The following is a 20,609-nucleotide window of genomic DNA, read 5'->3' as shown; positions in this document are numbered from 1 at the left end:
ATTTTCGAATTTAGTCAGACGAAAATGTCCTTTATATTTAGTCAAATATTAGTCATTTGTTATTGATTTAATTTAGTCAATTAGTCACTGACTAAAATTATCATTTTAATAATAATCATTTTAGTTGACAAAAATAGAAGTCAACAAAATCAGACGCGAGCTTTTACTTTTATTATCAGAAGCTCCAGGGGGCGGGGCTTCACAGACCTGCAGGCGAGAGGCTCCAGGCTGCACATTGTTGCACTCACCACACACGCACACCTTTGATGAAGTATGCAAGTATGCCTGGTTTACAAAGATTTTAGAACAGCTGAGGGGGGACGTGATAATAGTCACTTGTAATGTAATTTTCGTTTCGTCACATTTTCGTCAATTAGATGATGAAGAAATATTATTTATCAAATCGTCAAATAGCGGAGTTTCATCTCGTCATCGTCATAGTTGACTAATTTAAAAAGACCTTTGTCAACAAATTGTTTCGTCATTTATTTCGTTGACGAGATTCACACTGATTTCAGGGGCATATCAGTTATAAATAATATAAATAAAATGCACATGGTCTGCAAACAGTGAATTGACGTGATAGTTTTTAAGTAGACCCCTGGAGCAAAATACATGTAGAGACCAGGATGGGGCCCGAGACAGAGCCTTGTGGGACGCCACATGTAAGTACAGCCACCTCAGAGGAATAGTCTCTCTACTCTGTCAGACACCATCATTGAAACGTGACCACAGGATCATGTGATGGACAGAGTCATAGGCAGCAGTTCAATTGAAACGCCAGAGTCAACATATTAGACATGTTAAATGGGTTTATGCAGGGGGTCCATGCAGGAGCGTCCGGAGTTAGAGGACATGTCAGCAGCTGAGAACCATTAGTTTGTGTCTGCAGGCTGCAGGTGAGTTCAAGTCTTACCTTCATGGCTTTGATGTTTTTAACAAATTCACTGTGCCTCGCTGAGCCAGAGCTCGCCACAGTCACTCCAAACATCTGAAACACACACCACGAGACACGACAGGAAGTGAGAATCTTTACACAGGAAATAAAAGAATAGCGAAGTCTGTCAGTGTGTTCTCTTCGATGTCTCCAGTGGTGATAAACTGTAACTGCAGCTGTGCTGTACTTTTATTGATGGTTGACATCAATCTTTCACTGTCACACACACAGAGAGACACACACACACACACATGCGCACACACACACACACACACACACACACACACACACACACACACACACTCACCAGTCTGTTGAGGATGTATTTAGCATTACAGGACCAGTCGTACATGCCCAGACAGTTACTGAGGACAGAGACCTTCCAGGGATTAGCCATAACTTCTTCATCTGGTAGGAAGTCATAGGAGAACAGCTTCTTCACCCTGAGAAGGTTTAAAGACAGGTAATACAGGAAGTAAAGATCAAAGAATAATGACAGGTGATACAGGAAGTAAAGATCAGAGAATAATGACAGGTGATACAGGAAGTAAAGATCAGAGAATAATGACAGGTGATAAAGGAAGTAATCTCTGTACTGTTGTTACCTGAGGAAGGTGAGCTCTCTCATCTTCTCCAGAGGAATGTCCTCACCAGGCCGCCGGGCGAACAGAGGGTCGTTCTCCAGAGTCTGGAACACAAGTTTCTGTAGAGCAGAGAACAACACAAAATGAGGAGAACATACATGAGGAGAACATGTAGAGAACATGAGGAGAACATACATGTGGAGAACATGTAGAGAACATGAGGAGAACATGAGGAGAACATGTAGAGAACATGAGGAGAACATACATGTGGAGAACATGTAGAGAACATGAGGAGAACATGAGGAGAACATGTAGAGAACATGAGGAGAACATACATGTGGAGAACATGTAGAGAACATGAGGAGAACATACATGTGGAGAACATGTAGAGAACATGAGGAGAATATGAGGAGAACATGTAGAGAACATGAGGAAAACATGAGGAGAATATGTGGAGAACATGTAGAGAACATGAGGAGAACATACATGTGGAGAACATGTGGAGAACATGAGGAGAACATGAGGAAAACATGTAGAGAACAAGAGGAGAACATACATGTGGAGAACATATAGAGAACATGAGGAGAACATGAGGAGAACATGTAGAGAACATGAGGAAAACATGAGGAGAACATGTGGAGAACATGTAGAGAACATGAGGAGAACATACTTGTAGAGAACATGTAGAGAACATGAGGAGAACATACATGTGTGGAGCATATAGAGAACATGTAGAGAACATGTGGAGAACATACATGTGTGGAACATGTCGAGAACATGAGGAGAACATACATGTGTGGAACATGCAGAGAATGTGTGGAGACAACAGACAGGCAGAAGATGACAGAGATAAGAATTAAACAGAACCAGGGTTCTGTGCATTTTGTTCGGGTTCTCTTACCTTGTAAGCGATGATCTCCTCTCCTTCGATGAACAGCAGCATCTCCTTCCAGTTAAAAGAAGCGTTCTTCCTGTAGATGTCCAGTGGGCCGCTGGGGAGGTCAGGAACCAAAGAGTCCATCTTTTCTGTTCTCACTGACGAACAAGAACACAAACAATCAATACAGGAATGTTCTTATGAAACTGAAAGGTTCTCAGGAAAGACTAAAATGTTCTCAGGAGAGACTGAAAGGTTCTCAGGGGACTAAAAGGTTCTCAGTAGATATTGAAAGGTTCTCAGGAGAGAGAAAATGGTTCCCAGGTGATATTGTAAGGTTTTCAGGAGAGACTAAAAAGTTCTCAGTAGAGACTAAAAGGTTCTCAGTAGAGACTGAAAGGTTCTCAGGAGAGAGAAAAGGGTTCCCAGGTGATACTGTAAGGTTCTCAGGAGAGACTAAAGGGTTCTCAGGAGAGACTGAAAGGTTCTCAGGAATGACTGAAAGGTTCTCAGGAGTGACTGAAAGATTCTCAGGGGTGACTGTAAGGTTCTCAGGAGTGACTGAAAGGTTCTCAGGAGAGACTAAAATGTTCTCAGGAGAGACTGAAAGGTTCATAGGAGAGACTGAAAGGTTCTCAGTAGAGACTAAAAGGTTCTCAGGGGAGACTAAAAGGTTCTCAGGGGAGACTAAAAGGTTCTCAGGAGAGACTGAAAGGTTCATAGGAGTGACTAAAAGGTTCTCAGGAGAGACTGAAAGGTTCTCAGGGGACTAAAAGGTTCTCAGTAGATATTGAAAGGTTCTCAGGAGAGAGAAAATGGTTCTTAGGATAGACTGAAAGGTTCTCAGGAGAGACTAAAAGGTTCTCAGGAGAGACTGAAAGGTTCTCAGGAGTGACTAAAAGGTTCTCAGGAGAGACTGAAAGGTTCTCAGGGGAGACTAAAAGGTTCTCAGGGGAGACTAAAAGGTTCTCAGGAGAGACTGAAAGGTTCATAGGAGAGACTGAAAGGTTCTCAGTAGAGACTAAAAGGTTCTCAGGGGAGACTAAAAGGTTCTCAGGGGAGACTAAAAGGTTCTCAGGATAGACTGAAAGGTTCATAGGAGTGACTAAAAGGTTCTCAGGAGAGACTGAAAGGTTCTCAGGGGACTAAAAGGTTCTCATTAGATATTGAAAGGTTCTCAGGAGAGAGAAAATGGTTCTTAGGATAGACTGAAAGGTTCTCAGGAGAGACTAAAAGGTTCTCAGGAGAGACTGAAAGGTTCTCAGGAGTGACTAAAAGGTTCTCAGGAGAGACTGAAATGTTCTCAGGGGAGACTAAAAGGTTCTCAGGGGAGACTAAAAGGTTCTCAGGAGAGACTGAAAGGTTCATAGGAGTGACTAAAAGGTTCTCAGGAGAGACTGAAAGGTTCTCAGGAGTGACTAAAAGGTTCTCAGGAGTGACTAAAAGGTTCTCAGGAGAGACTGACAGGTTCTCAGGGGAGACTGAAAGGTTCTCACTATAAACTAAACTGACACTGTGGAGATCAATGTAGCTGTGTAGCGTATCTACTTTTAATATTTATATATATATATAACTCGGGGCACCATCCTTGTTAAGTAAGGAAACTAATATTACTTGTAGTAATTAATGAATCTATAAATCGGTCTCATATCATTGGGATGAATTCTCAAGCAGTAAAAACCATAAAATTACACAGACAAAGTATTGAAAGTTTATATGAAAGTTTAATACAGAAAAATGATGAACAAAAGAATTTAAAGGAAATGCATAAGTAATATCAGTATAATTACGACAGTGATATAACTTGAATAATAATATTGAATTGTTTAAGTTGCCATGGTGAGATCCTTATGTCAAGTTTGGAGTTTAACTATATTGTTTGAGGGATTTAACGAAGTGGGATTTTGAGAAATAAAAATAAAAAGGGAACTTAATAAATTTGGTGAAAGTTGACTCTGAGGCTTTGATTCGGATACCACAAGCTTGACTCAACACCCCAATCTCATAATCAGAACGCTTCCTTACTGAGATGTAGTGTTCAACTGAACTCCGCCGAATGGTACCAAGACTTCCCGTCGAGTTCTTTCGGATCAGGAATGCCGGTGGCCCACAATAACCGCCGTAGCAGGTCTGGTCGGAGTCGACAATGAGATGGGTTTGAAGAAAAACACAGCGGTCCAAGCAGTTGTCCGTGGGTCCTTCTCTCAGCGGCTCAAAGAGTCTCAATTAACGTTCGTCAGGATTGACGCTCGTTGATCCTCACTTGACTTGAATGGTCACTTGTAGTGAAATGTGAGGATAGAAAAAAATAATGTTCTGGAAGACGAATGATCAATACTTGGAAAAAGGGGGAAAAGACAGAGGGGCTCAATCTTAGGCTGTAAGAAAAAACCTTAGAATGCGGGCATGAAGAATCAGGGTTGGTTTAAGTTGGATTCGAGTTCTGCAGGTCCTGCGAATCCGGACTTAAATTCAAAGAGTTTCGCGTTGGCAAAACTTGAAGAAACAAAGTGGTTTGGAACAAGGATTTAACAAGAGACGTCTAAGAGAGTTTATAGGAAGAAGTTACGAGGAAAATTTACAAAAAAAAAAGAGAAAAAAAGTGCGCTCCAGAGAGGCGAGCTACTTTATCCAGGGGATGACTTTACGAGGGGGCGGGGCCTAATATCTAACCCACCTCCGATGTTTACTTTTTAATTTGAATCCACTCCGAGTTCTTTACTTATTAAGAGCATAAATAAGAACTTTGATCATATGAACATCACCATGTCAATATTCGTATGTAGGATTATTTCCGGCAGTAAACATTTCAGACAATTATGCAATGAAATAGACATTACGTCTAACCTGAAGAAAGTTAGACGATTTCCGCCTGTATGGGAATGAGTCAGCATTATACCATTCAACATTAAAAAAAACAACATTAATATAGTATGAAGGGTATAGCATCATATCTTAAAATACAAAATTTATAACTAGGACGAAATCACATAGTAACTATAGTACTTCCTCCGTCCTAAAACTCAGGTCGGTACAGCGCTCTTGCCACTAGGGGGCAGTAGTGCTCCACGTAAGACTCAAGTAGAATTCATCAGGTAATGTGATTTAGTTTCTCAATATCTAAGTTCGTCATAGATGATCGTAGCGGAATCTAACTTGCATGAAAGTGTTAGTCTTGATGTCATGGATACATATATCCGATTCGGGGATTGAACCGAAATTCTATTATAACAGAAATGGATTATGTTGGTTAACCCTCCCGCTGTCCTCCGCTTCCCGGCCCGCCGATGTGAAAAAGGAAAGAATAAGAATATACGAAACAGCAATAAAAAAAATATAAGAAAGGTAATAAATTACTAAAGTGTATTTCTCCAAACACCGAGAAATACAGAGCCCACCAAAAACATTTAAAAAACATTTTTTAACATTTTTGTTCTTTAAAAATACATAACTAATAAATGAACAAAATATTGGAAAAAAAAACAAGGCTGTTATCCCTTCCGGCAGTACATGCCTAACACACGGGCCAAATCCATTCAGAGGTGGAGTAAATTTTTAAAAAAAATTATTTTTTATTTTACACGTCTCCTTTAATGTCTCGTGATGTATCCACTCATGTGTTTCTAGTGTAATAATGCTCTCCCCCACTCTCTCCCCCCCGCCCCCCTGGACCTTTTTGCATGTGTGTGCACAAAAAAAAAACATTTAAAAAACTTTAAAAAAAACAAAACAAAAAAAAAAACAAGGCCGTTGTCCCTTCCGGCAGTATATGCCTAACAAACCGGCCAAATACGGGATCATGTCGTGGGTGGCCTGCGACGCCAAATCCAGCTACGCCTGGAAAATGCAAGTGTACACTGGAAAACGGGCGGAAGGCGGCCCCGAGAAGAACCAGGGCGCGCGGGTCGTGTTCGACGTGACGGAGGGACTGAGCGGGGGTCACGTTGTGACGTTCGACAATTTCTTCACCTCCTACGACCTGGCGCTGCGGCTCCTCGAGGACAGGAACATCACCGCGGTGGGGACGGTGCGCAAGAACAAGCCCGAGCTGCCGCCCGCGCTGGTGTTGGTGGTGGAGGCGGCGTTGGTGGAGGGAACCGGAACCGGACTTTGTTGAACTCCGTGCTCATACACCGGAGACATGCATCCCGCAACGTAGATGCTTGCGGTGCAGTGTCAGGGTCCGCGAAGGTCGCGATGAAGACGCCCTCGAGTCCCGGGGGCCTGTCTATCGTGCCGTCCACGTAACCGGGATCCACGTGGGACAGATCGCCCTCGCGAGGTTTCACATCTTCGATCATGGCCGCGAGCCCGCTCTCGTCCCCGTACTCCCGGTACTCGCGTTGAAACGAGACTAGGTTATCGACCGAAGATCCCTCCAGGAGCTCGGCCTCCGAGGAGTCTCCCTTGGCGCCGGTCACTAGAAACAACTTGTTTTTCATGCCCATGTCGGCCAGCATGTTCATCGTGGCGTACTCCACGGCGCACAGGTTACGCTTACAAAACTCTATGTGAGGCGGAGGGGAGCGACTCAGTCTGACGTCCCTCACGGCCGGCTTCTGAGCTCCCGCGCCATCCTTTACGAGCACTACGCATCGGCTGTCCGCGTTCTCCGAGGCGTAGACACGCGCGAGTGTTCTGGCCATGCTCGCTATGGACGCCCGTTGTTCGCCCTCGACGTAGTCGCTTTCCTTGACTCTGTGGATCACCATGAGATGATCTATCAGAGTCCAGTCCTGCTGCTGAGGCGGCCTGTCGATTAATTCAAACGGGGCCAGGTGAGGGTTCGCCAACATCGCGTGGATAGCCTTGTGTTTCAGTCCCATTGTGGTCAAAGTGTGTGTGTGTGTGTGTGTGTGTGTGTGTGTGTGTGTTGTCTGGCTAATCAGGCTAATTGTCTAATTGTCTGTCTGTACAATGGACAAGTCCAACCGGAGGGCTTATATACCTTACGCAGTGTGTGTGTGTGTGTCTAAGACTTTTGGGGCTCCGTCGGATAAATCAATACTTTACGAAGGTTGTATCTCTCTCTCTCTCTCTCTCTCTCTCTCTCTCTCTCTCTCTCTCTCTCTCTCTCTCTCTCTCTCTCTCCCCCGCTACACCCCCCACCCCAACCCCCCTGGTCTTATTTTTCTCCTGGTTGAAAAGTATGTTCCTGTAACACAAGTCCGTGGGGTCTAACCAGGAATCCGGGCTCTCGCGGCTCTCGACTCACTCGTTCACACACATGGGAGCCAGACAGTTGAGCACCTGGGAACAGAAACAGTTCAGCCACGGGAACTTGTCGCGTAAGCTCTTAGTTATGGTCGGCCTCAAACGACTCCGCATGGTGACCTGGTTGGTCCCCGGTCTGATTATCACCAGGTACGTGGTGGTCCGCTCTGCCATGCTCGGGTACGTGAGTGAGAACATCAACCACGTAAGCCACAGTTGCGTGTTGTATTGCCTCAAGGTGGCCCGGTCCAGAATATCGTTGTTCCCGGTCTTGAGCTCCAGCAGCGCTATGTTGTCCTTCACGGTGTCGTGAGCCACCAGGTCCACCTCGGTGTAGAAGCCCCACGTGTCGCGGATCGAAGCGCAGCCTCGCGTGCAGCCATTGTGGTATGTGTAGCGAGCGGGCGCGCCGAACCTATCAGGCGTGGGGATCCCGGCAACCTTAAGGCCCGCGCACACGGGAGTCAGGCCAGTCCAAGTTGCGCGAGAATGAGGCGAGACACGGGGCCCACGTCGTGCCTCGTCTTTTTTCCATTGTCCTTGCACTGCGCGTCTACTACGCCTATAGCCACGGACATGAGGCTCCTGTCCAACAGGCGTCTGCAGGCGTCCGGGTGAGGGCTCTGGACCGCAACAATTTCAGCAGCGCTTCCTTGAACGCGCGAGCCCTTTGTGCTCGGGCGCGTTCAGGTTTCTCACGTACTCGGCCACCCACTCGAGCGCGTTCTCCGAGTTGACGTTCAGGTCCTCGACGACCCTCGCGAACAGATCCATGCATATCATGTTGTGACCGACCGCGCGCTTTCTGCAGCACACGGCGGAGTGCAGGGTTTTGGTGATACCCTGAACCTTGTACCAACGGTGGTCGGCCGTGGACTTGGCGAGCAACGCGCCGCCCAAGCCTCGGAACTCGATCACGGGGTCTCGGAGCTTCATTGTATTAAATGTTGTCGGATCGCTATCGATTCCTTTGAAAAGATACGTACGGCTGGGGGGGGGGGGGGGGGGGGGAGAAAAAGGTGGACCCGTTCGTTAAGAATTCGCTACTCTCACTCAGACTCGTAACGTGAGTAAGCGGGGAGGAGTGTGGGAAACCCCGCAGGAAGGTCTGAACTGAGGGCCCGGGGATATCTCTCGGCTGCCGTGCGAGAGGAGGACAAGAATAAAGACAAGACAATAAAAGAAAATAAGAGAAGAGAAAAGAAAACAATGAATCGCAAGAAAACGAGCCTGGGAGGCTTCGAGTCTCTGATATCTACGAGCAAGGAACTGTTCCACAACAGACTGGCAGCTATCCCGAACGGCGGCATCGTGAGTGTGGTCCGTTTCAGGGGAAAGTTGGGATCGGCGATCGCCGTTGTCACCTCTCTCATCGTGGGGTTTCTGGTCATCCCCAACAACGTTCTGTACTTCATCGACAACAAGCACGGCACGAGGACCGCTCACGGCTCGAACTCCATGGACTCCCGCGATCCATCTAGTTCCGCCGGCAGGTGCCTGGGGATGGTCGTGAGCATAGTGCTCAGCTACTTCGCCGCGAAGAGCAAACTGAAAATGGACGACTCCGAGGGACCCTGCGCGGTTTCCAACTCGGCCAAGAGCACCAGGACTGTGCTCACGTGCCTAATCATGATGAACATCGAGCTGTTCATGGCCGTGGGTGCATGGAGTTGCTGTATCGACCTCTGATTAGCGACTCGCAGAGGTTGCATAACATGGAGTGCGCGATCGCCGTGTTCAACATCGTAATCTACATCATGTACGTGGTGACCATGGTGCTGACGACGACCGTCCTAAAGGGGAAACGCGAAAGGACCCCGGTCGATGTTCAGAGAGACATCTCGGATACGATGAGCGTACCCTCCTCCGCTCGAGACTACATGAGCAGAGGTCTCAGCCCGTACAATTCACAGTCCAGCTTCATGTGAAGAACCGAACCCGCGTCGAACTTCAGCGTCTCCGGGCAGAGACCCTGCGCCGCGTGCGGGCCCATGAAATGCTTGTGAACGAGTATTGAGCTTTGGTGTCTTTGATTTCTTTATTATGTATGTGTGAATCGAATAAAACATTTGGACCCCAGCGAGGGAACAGTAGATTGGCTTACATTAGAGCAGAGTCCGGTGCGAGCCTCTCGTTCCAGTTTGTGTTCTCTCACTTGACAGTGTAATAAGGATACATGTGTATGTGGGTTTTCGTGAATTACCTATGTGAATAAATAACAAAGACCAAAAAAAAATGTCTCAGAGTCTGTTCTTTTTGTTTTTTCTTTATTGACACACGTTGTCCAACAGCACAAAAATAAAATGGAGACGTTTAACCTAGCTCGGTCACAGACGGAATGAGCCGATTCTAAGGTATGTGAGTCAGTGTGGGCGGAGCAACCCATTCCTCCGATGAGAATTAGCCATTCCTCCGATGAGAATTGTTCATTCCTCCGATGAGAATTAGCCATTCCTCTGATGAGAATTGTGATGAGTGGATGGTTTTTGACGTTTTAACTGCGGTCGTACAAACGAATATACAAATATATAAGCAAGAGAGCTCGCTGCCGAAATCGCAAATCCACACAGCGCACCCACTGCGGCCTTCTAAGTGCTAACCCTCCGTGTACATGGATCCCACAGAGGCCGGAGAGTCCAAGGAGCCTGGACCATAATCAACAAGAAGCTGACAGGTTACCGGGTGAGAAGCAAGGAAGGAAGAAAGGCCAACAACAACAACATCGCCACGTACACTTCAAAACCCCCATAGCGGGGGGCGGGATCGTTTCGCCGCAGCGGCGTTGGCGTTGGTGGTGGAGGCAGCGTTGGCGGAGGAGAAGGGAACGGGAACCGGGACCGAGACGGGGCCGGTGACGTCTCCCGGGCCCCGCTGGGGGCGAGCAAGAGGAAGAGGTGTCAGATATGTCCACCTAAAAAGGACAGCAAAACGCACACAGTGTGCCGCGGCTGCGACAGATACGTGTGCAGAGGCTGCGCGCTCGCATACTGCCCGACGTGCGCCGGTCGTTGACCTGGGACAGAGTTGTTGTTGTTGTTGTTGTTGTTGTCATTAAAGTTTACTAGCACACGTAAAACATTGTGTGTGTGTGTGTGTGTGTGTGTGTGTGTGTGTGTGTGTGTGTGTGTGCGTGCGCACACTCTGGCTGCAGTCAGAGAGTAGAGAGCAGAGAGGAGAGAGCAGAGAGGAGAGAGGAGAGAGCAGAGAGCAGAGAGGAGAGAGGAGACAGGAGACAGGAGAGAGGAGAGAGGAGAGAGCAGAGAGGAGAGAGGAGAGAGGAGAGAGGAGAGAGGAGACAGGAGAGAGGAGAGAGCAGAGAGGAGAGAGGAGAGAGGAGAGAGGAGACAGGAGACAGGAGAGAGGAGAGAGGAGAGAGCAGAGAGGAGAGAGGAGAGAGCAGAGAGCAGAGAGGAGAGAGGAGACAGGAGACAGGAGAGAGGAGAGAGCAGAGAGGAGAGAGGAGAGAGGAGAGAGGAGACCCGCACACACTCTGTGTCCGCTCTGCAACGAAGCCGCTGCTGTTCCCGCCCCAGGCTTACGGAGGCCTACGTGTAAATGTTTCTTCACTTTCACACAATGTATAAAACCATACGTCTTTTGATTAAAGTTGATATTCTTTATAGATTTAACGATCCAGGACAAACGTGACTTATGTAAAGTGGGGTCTCAAGCAATACAGTCATGAAACCAGAAACGGAAAATTGTAGTTCGTATTTGGCAATTGTAGTTCAATTATGCAAATTAGGCGATGACGTCATTGTGTGTGTGTGTGTGTGTGTGTGTGTGTGTGTGTGTGTGTGTGTGTGTGCGGGAGGCTCGAAAGCGGGTCAGAATGACCCCCGGGAGGCCGTGGGGAGTCACCATGATCAAAATGACCCAGAGGGCAGCGTGAGGGTTAAGGCAGTTCGTTCAACGGGTCTAAAAGCTATTAAGTCCGTTTGAGATAGTCCAGATCACATCAAAGGCCTCCCCTGCCGTGTTGATTAATTCGGCAGACGGCTGTCTTCCTGGGATTGTTTATTTAGAAAGTCGTTTCACACGTATCCAAGTGGTCTGGTTCGCTAACTTGGATTAAAGGCTTATTGTTTTTTATGACGTCCTGTTCATCACATTCCGATGTAAAGTGTCTTTCACAGTTAATCAATTGAATGGCTTTTGTTATCAGTAAACAGGAAGAGTGGGGGTTTTCATTCATGTCCTGTGAGTTTTGGGTTGATTTCAGGTCAATATGTTACATCTCCCCCCTTTTGGGATGTAGGGTCCTCGAAGAGAGAGTCTGCAGGCCAATCCAGGTGTGATGCAAGAGAAGCATCAGTAGCAGGTGTGAGCCAGCTTGTGTACCAGATATATGTGTAAAGGATAAAACTAAAATATAAAAAAATTATTAACATTTTTTTTTTTTTCAAGGGCGGCTATACAGGGCCTAATAAATTGAGGAAGGAATCTAGGATTAAGTATGTGGTATGGCGTTAATTTCCTTGGGTTTCAGAAGGGTAAACGTATGGTGGCTGGGCCTACATTAGGGTCTACGTCACAAAGGGCTAGTTCTATGAGAGCAGGGTTTTCGGTGTCGGGGTCATTTTCTTCATTATCATGGGAGGTAACTGTCATTCTGTTTCGTCTTTTGTGAATACCTAGTTTGGACAATCCAGCGGTGCATTTGTCTAGTCTACGCTGGAGGGCTTGAGTGCATTTAGCGCAGATGAAAGCTATACCAAAGGTTAACACATATCCTAGTCCTACAGTGAAGGCGAGTAAGGTGTCAGGGGTGGACCATGCGTAAATTATGGGTCGTATGGGTACCTTGTCTGGTGATGCGTTAACTTGTAATATGTTATCGACTAGTGTCACGTCAATAAGCTGGGTTCCCTCGTATTGTATCTGAGCTAGGGTGTTGGGGTCCAACTCCATAGTGTGGGTGCTGAAAAAGTCAGGGAGTTCAATATCACTGTCGTATTGTTCCGAGTTTAAGTGGTATAGGGCCATGTCGTCAATGTGTAAGATTGCATTCTCTGGGACATTGATCCACAGGGTCTGATCAGGTAGATGGATCGGTGTGGTGGTGTCATGTTGTTCATAGGTAAGTGTGGCAATACTACATGGAGAGTTTACCAACCATCTACTACCTACAATCTCAGCTTGAGTGTCGGTGACTTGGGATCGAGAAGTGGCGGTTGTGGGACATCGGGTGTTGGCCAGCATGGGCTTAAGGCCACAGATTCCATTGGTACTGTCACGTACGAAGGGTTTACTGGGACACAGGTAATGGATTTCTTTGGTAAGGGTGCACATGCACAGGTTGGGGGCCAAATACAAATTAGGGTTGTTGTCATGATAGGCTACGACCGGAGGTGTTTGCACCTTTAGATAGGTCTCACCTTACCAAAATCCCACATTCACCACATTCTTGAGCCTGTAGATGCTACCTGCTGCTATGATATGATGAGGTTAATGAGAAATGCTACTTCTCCAGTTTCAGGGCTTACAAGGAGAGGAACAGCACTGCCTAAAGTATAGGCTAAATGGGCCTGAAGGGGTGTGACTGTTTCTTTGGTAGCAGTCGTCAAGAGGTTCTGTACTAGGGAAACAGAGATGAGATAGGAGGAATTTGTCCTATGGCTAAGCTATCCACTGAAGAGCTAATCTCTCGTAACATATCTGCCATCAACATGTTTACGAAGCCGTGGCCTCGGAGCTGGTTATAGCATCGACAGTGGGTTGCGGTTGGGTGGGTACAGACGTATCGTTGAAATGCCACGGTGTACTGAGGATGTCACCTTGTTTGGCTAGCTTGTCTCGCTGAGCGAGTGACTCGGCAGGAGACCATTCATTCACTGAGGGGGTGTCTTTGGTTGCACCAAGGTCGTCGTCCGTCTCCACAGTCGTCGACTGTGTTGGTTGCTTTTCAAGCGACAAGCCCTTATTTTCTAGTACGAAGCACTGAGTCGTGTTTGTGCCCGGAAGAGAGAAGGGTGAGGGACTGCGAACCTGAGCCCAGATATTCAAGCGTTTGAAATCGATCAGGGGCTCGACACGGTTGAGCAGATCCTTGCCCATAAGCAGAGGTATGGAGTTCAGGGGAGACACGTACACAGGATGGACAACGGTCATTGTTCCAATGGTAAGTTGTATCCATGCCAACCGTTTGATCGTTGTGCCTGATTTGGAGTATGGTTGGATCTCCAGTGCACATGGTTGGAGCTTTAAATCCCTATTGGATTGATGAGCTAGCCTACGTAGTTTTTTGAAAAGTTTCGATGACATCAAGGTGATGTCGGCTGCCGTGTCAAGGAGGGCTTCATGTTCAAGCACATTTTCGAGGGTGGTTGGCACACTCTTTGTTGTGAGATGCTATGGTGGGGTGAGCACTGACAACCATCACTGCACTGGCAGGTTTCTCAAGTTCTTGGGATTGCTTGAAGCTTGTTTGAAGTAACTTCTTGACCCGGGTTGTCAGTTGTGTCACGGTAAAAATCTTCATCCTCTATGTTGGTTTGGTCTAGAGGAGATATGTCTGTGTTTACTGAGGTGACTGTGAAGAGATCGGCTTTCTTGTTACCTTTAGAGCGTGCGTTCCTTAAGGAGTTGCTTGATAGCTTCTAGTTCTTCCTTTGACAGAGGGAAAGTGTCTGACTTATTCTCAGTCTTCTCCCGTCTATCCATAGGATTTGACTTGTCACTTCCCCGAGGGAGATTGTTGGTGAAGTCGTGTCGCGCAGTTTGGTGAAGCTGTTGGTCCCTTGGGCGGGAGTGGTAGTTTTGATGCCACTCCTGTCCCCTATTGTCTCTATTGTCTCTATTGTCCCGGTCATACCACTGTTGAGGTGGAAACCTGGTTCGGCGATAGTCTTGGAAGTTTCGGTTTGACTCTGGTTGACGGTGGTAGCCATGAGACCGGGAAGGTGGTTGAAAGTTGCGACTTTCACCAGTTGGTGTGGGTTGAAAGGGTTTGTGGACTTTGGCTGGCCACTCCTTTTGGTGAACACCCTTGGAAGCTCCTTCAAGTTCGAGGGGCATGTCCTTTGTGTCGATACTCAGGACGTTGTTGGGCTCTGCCTTTTTGGCAGAGATTTGTTTTTGCTTTGTGAAACCTCTTAGAGCCAGTTCTCGTAGTTGACAACTGGAGAGGGTGCGTGGGCAAGCAGAAACGCCAAGATGATGGCTAGTGGTGGGATGGAGATTCTGAGTGAAAAGAACTTTGAAATCCAACTCTTCCTCCATCCCTGGTTCATTTTTAGAACCGAAGTAAGCTCGTCGTAGGCGGTTATAGTACTGTTGAGGGGACTCATTCCTTTCCTGTTTAACTGCCAGGGCAGCGGCAAGCCCTGTAGGATGATCGTAATCAGAGAATTCAACCATCATAGCTTGAGAAAGCAAGTCATAATTATCCCTGACATGATTGGGCTGGCGCTCGATGAAGCTGCTGATGTCTCGGTTGGAAGTTACCCTGATTAGGTAGGTTTTGTCGTCAACCGTTGCACCTGGGAATCTTCGCAGGTGGTATTCAATGTCTTTTAGATATACACTTGGGTCAAGACTGCCTCTATTACCCGGCTCGAAACGGGTGATGTTACGAGCTATTTTGTCCAAGTCTCAATCGGAGGGACGTGATAAAGAGTGACGATGGTCGGGTACAGGGGACCTTGAGGCCGGAGTGGCCCCTCTCAAGATGCGTGCGGAGGGATCAAGGTTTGATCGAGTCCAAAGAGGATCATTTGTTGCGGTCATGAAGCCCGTTGGAGGGGTTCTATCCCTTGGAGGGAGGATGTCTTTCTTCCTGTCAGAGGGTGACTCCTCACCTCGTTGCCGTCGACTTTGCTCTAGCTCGAGCGCAAATTGGAGTTGCCCTTGGATTCTCCCTAGTTCATCATCCTTCAGCCTTTGCTGTTGCTGAGCATGACTTACCTGATGCAAGGCGTCGCTTAGTCTGGTTTGGAGGTGGCGTGCTTGCTGCACCTCCGTATCCAGAGCTCGGTTTTGAGCCTTGACCTGAGTTGACAAGTCTTTGATTCTCTCCTGAGCCTTTTCGAGAAGGACGTCTGATCGGTCGAGTTGTGTGACCGTCGCTGTGAGTTGTTCATTGATTGTCTCTAACTCGTGTTCTTTCCTCTCAAGAGCCGTTTTGAGCTCATTGTGCCCTTCCTCACTGTCCTCCTCTTCTTCAGGTGAGTGAGGGCCAGCATCCTGTAGTTCTGAGATGATTCTCTCGGCCTTGCTTAAGGCTTCATCTTTCTCTATAAGCTGTAGCTGGAGAGTGTCATAGTTTCGTTGCAGATGTGTATGCCCATCTGCCATTCGATCTAGCATTTTGTGGACATAACTTTCTTGGGCAGTCCTAATTACGGCCATCTTTGCTAGCACCTTAGCTAATTCCTTATCTTTCAGAGGATTAACTAGATTTGTTAGAACCAGTTCTGACATCATGTCACGAAGGAGAGAAGGGTTAGTGTTTTCCACTTCATCCACAAAACCAGGAATCAATGATTTAGTCATATCCGCCAGAACAGACCCTAAGTGTTCCATGGGGTCATCCAAGGCAACCTGGCCAGCGCCACCGGGGGTCTCCATATCTAACACTTAACGACTGAGCAAACTAAGCAAAAGATGAGGGTGAACAAAAGAAAAATAAGAGAAAACAAAAAGAAAATGTTTAATGATAAAAATAAAAATAAAAACACTTTTTTTTTGTTTATTTTCTTTTAATTGAAAATCACAATTAAAATTTTGAAGTTCCACAACCCAAAGTTTAAACTAAAATTTCAAATCAACGTCAAATTTAAACTTGAAATCAAACTCAGATCAAAATGAAAAATAAAAATCCAAATTCAAAATCAAGATCAAAATTAAAATTTAGGATTTAAGATTAAACTTAAAATTTAAGATTAAAATTAATCAAAATTAAAATTTAAGATCAAAATTAAATTTAAGATCAAGATCAAAATTAAATTTAAGATTAAGTTCAAAATTAAAATCAAAATCAAAATTAGAATTAATTAAAACTGAAATTTAAGATCAAAATTAAACTTAATATCAAAATCAAAATTTAAATTTAAATTTAAATTTAAAATCCAAAATTTAAAATCCAAAATCCAAACTTAAATTTAAATTAACCATTAACCTGGTAAGATTTGGATCTTAACTGGAAATCAAAGTTCAGATCAAAGTTGAAAACTAAACGTGTTTGAATTAAAGTTTGGGTCCTAGAAAGCAAAATTAAAAATAAGAAGTTAACACTTATCAGTAGTGATGGTTAGCAGAGAAAAATGGGTGAGGATAACTTTTAGTTGACAATGACTAGTTTTTAATCTGAAGGAAACTAAATGTTTAAATTCAAGTTTTATTGAAACTGTTTGAGGAGAATAGAATTTTACTCAAATGAGTCTTATTTGTGTTACCTGAAGTTTAAAGTTAGGAGTTCCTCAAATAAATCAATCCTATTTTGGAGAAAGGCCTGACTAATTTACTTAGCGAATCTCTCTGAAATTTATCCTGGAATCTTTCTGTGATCAGGAAGCTGTGTCAGTTATTTGTAGGATGTAAACCAAAACAAACACAAAATATATATATATATTAAAAAAAAATAAAAAAAACAATATCAGCTCAGTTAACCAAAACAACCAATAGATGGAGACAGAAACGCCCAACAATCTGTTTACTAAAGACAGTCACCAGGGCAGGCCTGGTGCTAAAGCTCAGTTGCTCAAACGACCACCCGATGGGGACAAAGGCACCCAAGAATCTATTTACTAAAGACAGCCACCAGGGGGTTCCTAGTGTTAAAGCTCAGTTGCTTAAGACAGCTACGAGATGGAGCTCTCATATCAGCTGGCCCAGCTGAGGGGTCGGCGCCCTCTTTAGCCGCCACCAGGGGCGGTGTAGCTCAATTTCAACCTCTAATGCTACACGAAGAAGAACACCTGAAGTGTCCTCGAACCTTTAGCTTTGTTGCTAAAAATACACTAGCTTAGCTTTCTTGCTAAGGTAAATGCTATCGTCTCTCTCCTTTGACAGAGGAGGAGGTATAAATAAACAGCTGTTTCAACATCAGCGATTCTGCTCTTTATAGCAGAATGTGAAAATCCCCCACAACAAGTTGTGTTTAAAAGTTTACAAGTAGCTAATTCGTTCACTAATAATGGGGTCCTGTGGGTTCGAGAAGATACGAGAAGCTTGTAGATATCTCTGTCCTGCACGGCTAAACTGACTTTAATTCTGAATCTCGCGAAAGAATGTGGTTTAGATTAGGCCTTTACTCGATCAATCGGCGCTGAATAATGTCCGTTGGAGACGGATTCAAACTGTTACCTGAGTGCCTCGGCGGCGATTCAAACTGTTACCTGAGCGCCCCGGCGGCGTTAAATAATGTCCGTTGGAGACGGATTCAAACTGTTACCTGAGCGCCTTGGCGGCGTTAAATAATGTCCGTTGGAGACGGATTCAAACTGTTTCCTGAGCGCCTCGGCGGCATTCACAGAAACTCACACACTCACTTCTGACAGCGAGAGCAATTCAGCTGGTCAGCTGTTTGTTTACACAGCTCAGCTGATCGGCGTGCCGTGACGTAAGGAATTGTCACAGCTGATGTACGGGTCATAAGCATGAACCATACGTGAACACGTGATATCAATAAACAACATACAGCGGTGTTGCGAGAATGGCTGCTTAATTATTCATCGTACGGCGACGCGCAAATGAATGCTCACAGTTCTTCTCTCACACACAACTTGCAAACTTACAAAACCACATTGCTTGAATAAACAGATAGATAGAAGTATTGAACATCAATATAGCAGATTGGATAGCGGGGTAGATAGGATTAACTGGTAAAGGGGAAGGGTTTATTGGTATTGTGAACTATTTTGTCTGTGTAAATATTAATTATTTTACATTAACTTGGCCTCACACGGGGCACCAATATGTAGCGTATCTACTTTTAATATTTATATATATATAACTCGGGGCAACATCCTTGTTAAGTAAGGAAACTAATATTACTTGGACACTGGAGGAACTGCAGATTTTGGCACTTGGCTAAAAAGTAAACAGAGTTACACTGCTCACATGAAGCTGTTGCAATTTAACTTTAATAAAATAATGGATGACTATTTCACATTTTAAACTGTTTGTATATCTGAGGTTTCCTCCGTGGTATATGACGTAATGACTGTGATTCTTTGATCCCTCTGCACATGGAGGAAGAACTTAAACTTTAATATTGAATCATTAAATGATTGTCACGTTCCCTCCTGAACAGGACGAACACAGTTCTCACCCTCAGAGGTTTCTCATTAAGAACAACAACGTCATCTCACCTGACAGGTAAGTATCATCTCTCTTTCTCTCTCTCTCTCTCTCAGGTGTCCTGCAGTGGGCTTTACATGGCCCTGTGGACCTCCGGACCTCTGTTCAGTCCTTCAAAAGGTTTTTTTTTCCTTCCGGGATCTGCAACAACAACAACAATTCTTCCTGTCCGTACCCTTCAGAATAAAAGCATCATCACCAAATAAATCTAATTCCAGGCAGATTTTCACCCTCGGAAAAAACAAAGTCGTAAAATAAAATAACATATAATGAATATCTATATTATTTTTTACGGTAGAAATCAATAATATGTGCAGATATATAGCAGAAATTAAATTTTTAAAAACATTGTTCACTACGGTGGTTTTATTCTGAAGGTCTGGGTGAAGACTGGGCAGCTTCCGGTCTGAGTCATCTTTATAAAAGTTAAAATTTTCATGGAAATAAACTTCTTTTTTTTTTTTTTATTTCCTTTTATAACAGACAGAGTTACAACAATCATAAAAATACAGACAAAAATACAGACAAAAAGTAAGAAGACAAAAAAGTGAAACATAAACCCTGTGGCGTTCCCTCCCTCCCCACCCCATAGGTCTCTATTATAAATAAATACTGTGTGCAGGGGAAACAGATTCCAGAACATAGATAAAAAATAAAATAATAATATAGCGCTTACAGCAGTTTGTTAATTCTTTCTAGCATCGATTCCCATGCCGAGATGTTGACAGCTGCAGCACCATGCACTCTTGCCACTGACAGCTCCACACCAATAATATCAATATATGTGTTAATCCACTGGTTTTTTGTGACTGCGTGTGGGGCTTTCCAGCTTAAAGCCAACATCTTTTTGGCTGCAGTGATGCCTGTTAAAAGAATACGTGTATTTATACATGTTAATTTGAATGAGGTTGTATCATTCAGGAGCAGCAGAGCGGGAGAGCATGGCACAGGTACACCCAGTACATCAGATAGAATATCACAAACCTACCACAAAACTTCTTAACAAACATCATGACATCAAAATAAAAACATGAGAACTTTTATTTAAAAAAATGAATAAATAATAAATCATATTTAAACAGTTTGATACAATGAATGACTGATCAAAGGAGAGAGAGGAACACGTCCAATCAGAGATCGGTTCAGGTTAAAGTGACAGCGCTGCCTCTGATTACTGAAACACAGTTAGTGTCTGCAGAGCCTTCAGGTGTCTGAGGTGTCAAGGTGAAGATGGTGAAAAACTTCTCCACCAGTTTAAAAACAAAACAATCTGAGTTGGTTTAAAACTTAACAAACGGAAGGATTGAATCGCACAGTCTGCATGGTACAGATGTGTTTATATAAGAGCTGACAGAGCCCTCCCTGTCAGTGTCTCTGATTGAACGACAGCTCTCTGCCGCCCTCTGCTGGTCACCACTGGTCCTGTCAATGATTTCTGTGTGACGTTTGTTAAAAACATTCATTCAGTTAGTGAAGACAACAATCCAAAGCTTTTCTTACATCTTTATTATTTCATGTTCACACAGTAAATTCAGACTTTAAAAATGAACGAATGATCAACTGGAATATTTCATCCTGCTTTCTAATCCCGTCTCTGAGAGGCGTCACTTAGCCCTGATGCTGTTAACCTAACAGGTGAGAACAGGTGAGTCTCTGGTCCTGGGACTGACAGGTGTTCAGGTGTGTCAGCAGGAAA

General features: G+C 45.0%; 3 protein-coding genes across 8 annotated transcripts in view; 1 reads left to right on the top strand and 2 right to left on the bottom strand.

Moving 5' to 3' along the window:
• Window positions 1-18,944, bottom strand: part of LOC132959002 (peroxisomal acyl-coenzyme A oxidase 3-like) — a 25,691-nt gene extending 6,747 nt beyond the window's left edge. The window contains exons 1-5 of one of the 2 annotated variants that reach the window (XM_061032098.1): window positions 18,925-18,944; window positions 2,423-2,547; window positions 1,543-1,640; window positions 1,245-1,380; window positions 917-991 (exon numbers count right to left, since the gene is read on the bottom strand). In XM_061032098.1, coding sequence (XP_060888081.1) covers window positions 917-991; window positions 1,245-1,380; window positions 1,543-1,640; window positions 2,423-2,542 — 429 coding nt within the window. In that variant the 5' untranslated portion in view covers window positions 2,543-2,547; window positions 18,925-18,944. Of the gene's footprint in view, window positions 1-916; window positions 992-1,244; window positions 1,381-1,542; window positions 1,641-2,422; window positions 2,557-18,924 lie in introns of those variants that run through there. The other variant, XM_061032099.1, reaches the window with a different exon arrangement.
• LOC132959001 (peroxisomal acyl-coenzyme A oxidase 3-like) overlaps window positions 1-20,609 on the bottom strand; it is a 112,749-nt gene that overhangs the window by 6,747 nt on the left and 85,393 nt on the right. The window lies entirely within an intron of this gene.
• LOC132958912 (uncharacterized) overlaps window positions 1-20,609 on the top strand; it is a 52,463-nt gene that overhangs the window by 12,679 nt on the left and 19,175 nt on the right. The gene's annotated exons all lie outside the window — the stretch shown is intronic.

This window comes from Labrus mixtus, chromosome 23, assembly GCF_963584025.1.
Source record: "Labrus mixtus chromosome 23, fLabMix1.1, whole genome shotgun sequence".
Lineage (NCBI taxonomy): Eukaryota > Metazoa > Chordata > Actinopteri > Labriformes > Labridae > Labrus > Labrus mixtus.
This window is presented reverse-complemented; position numbering and strand designations above follow the sequence as displayed.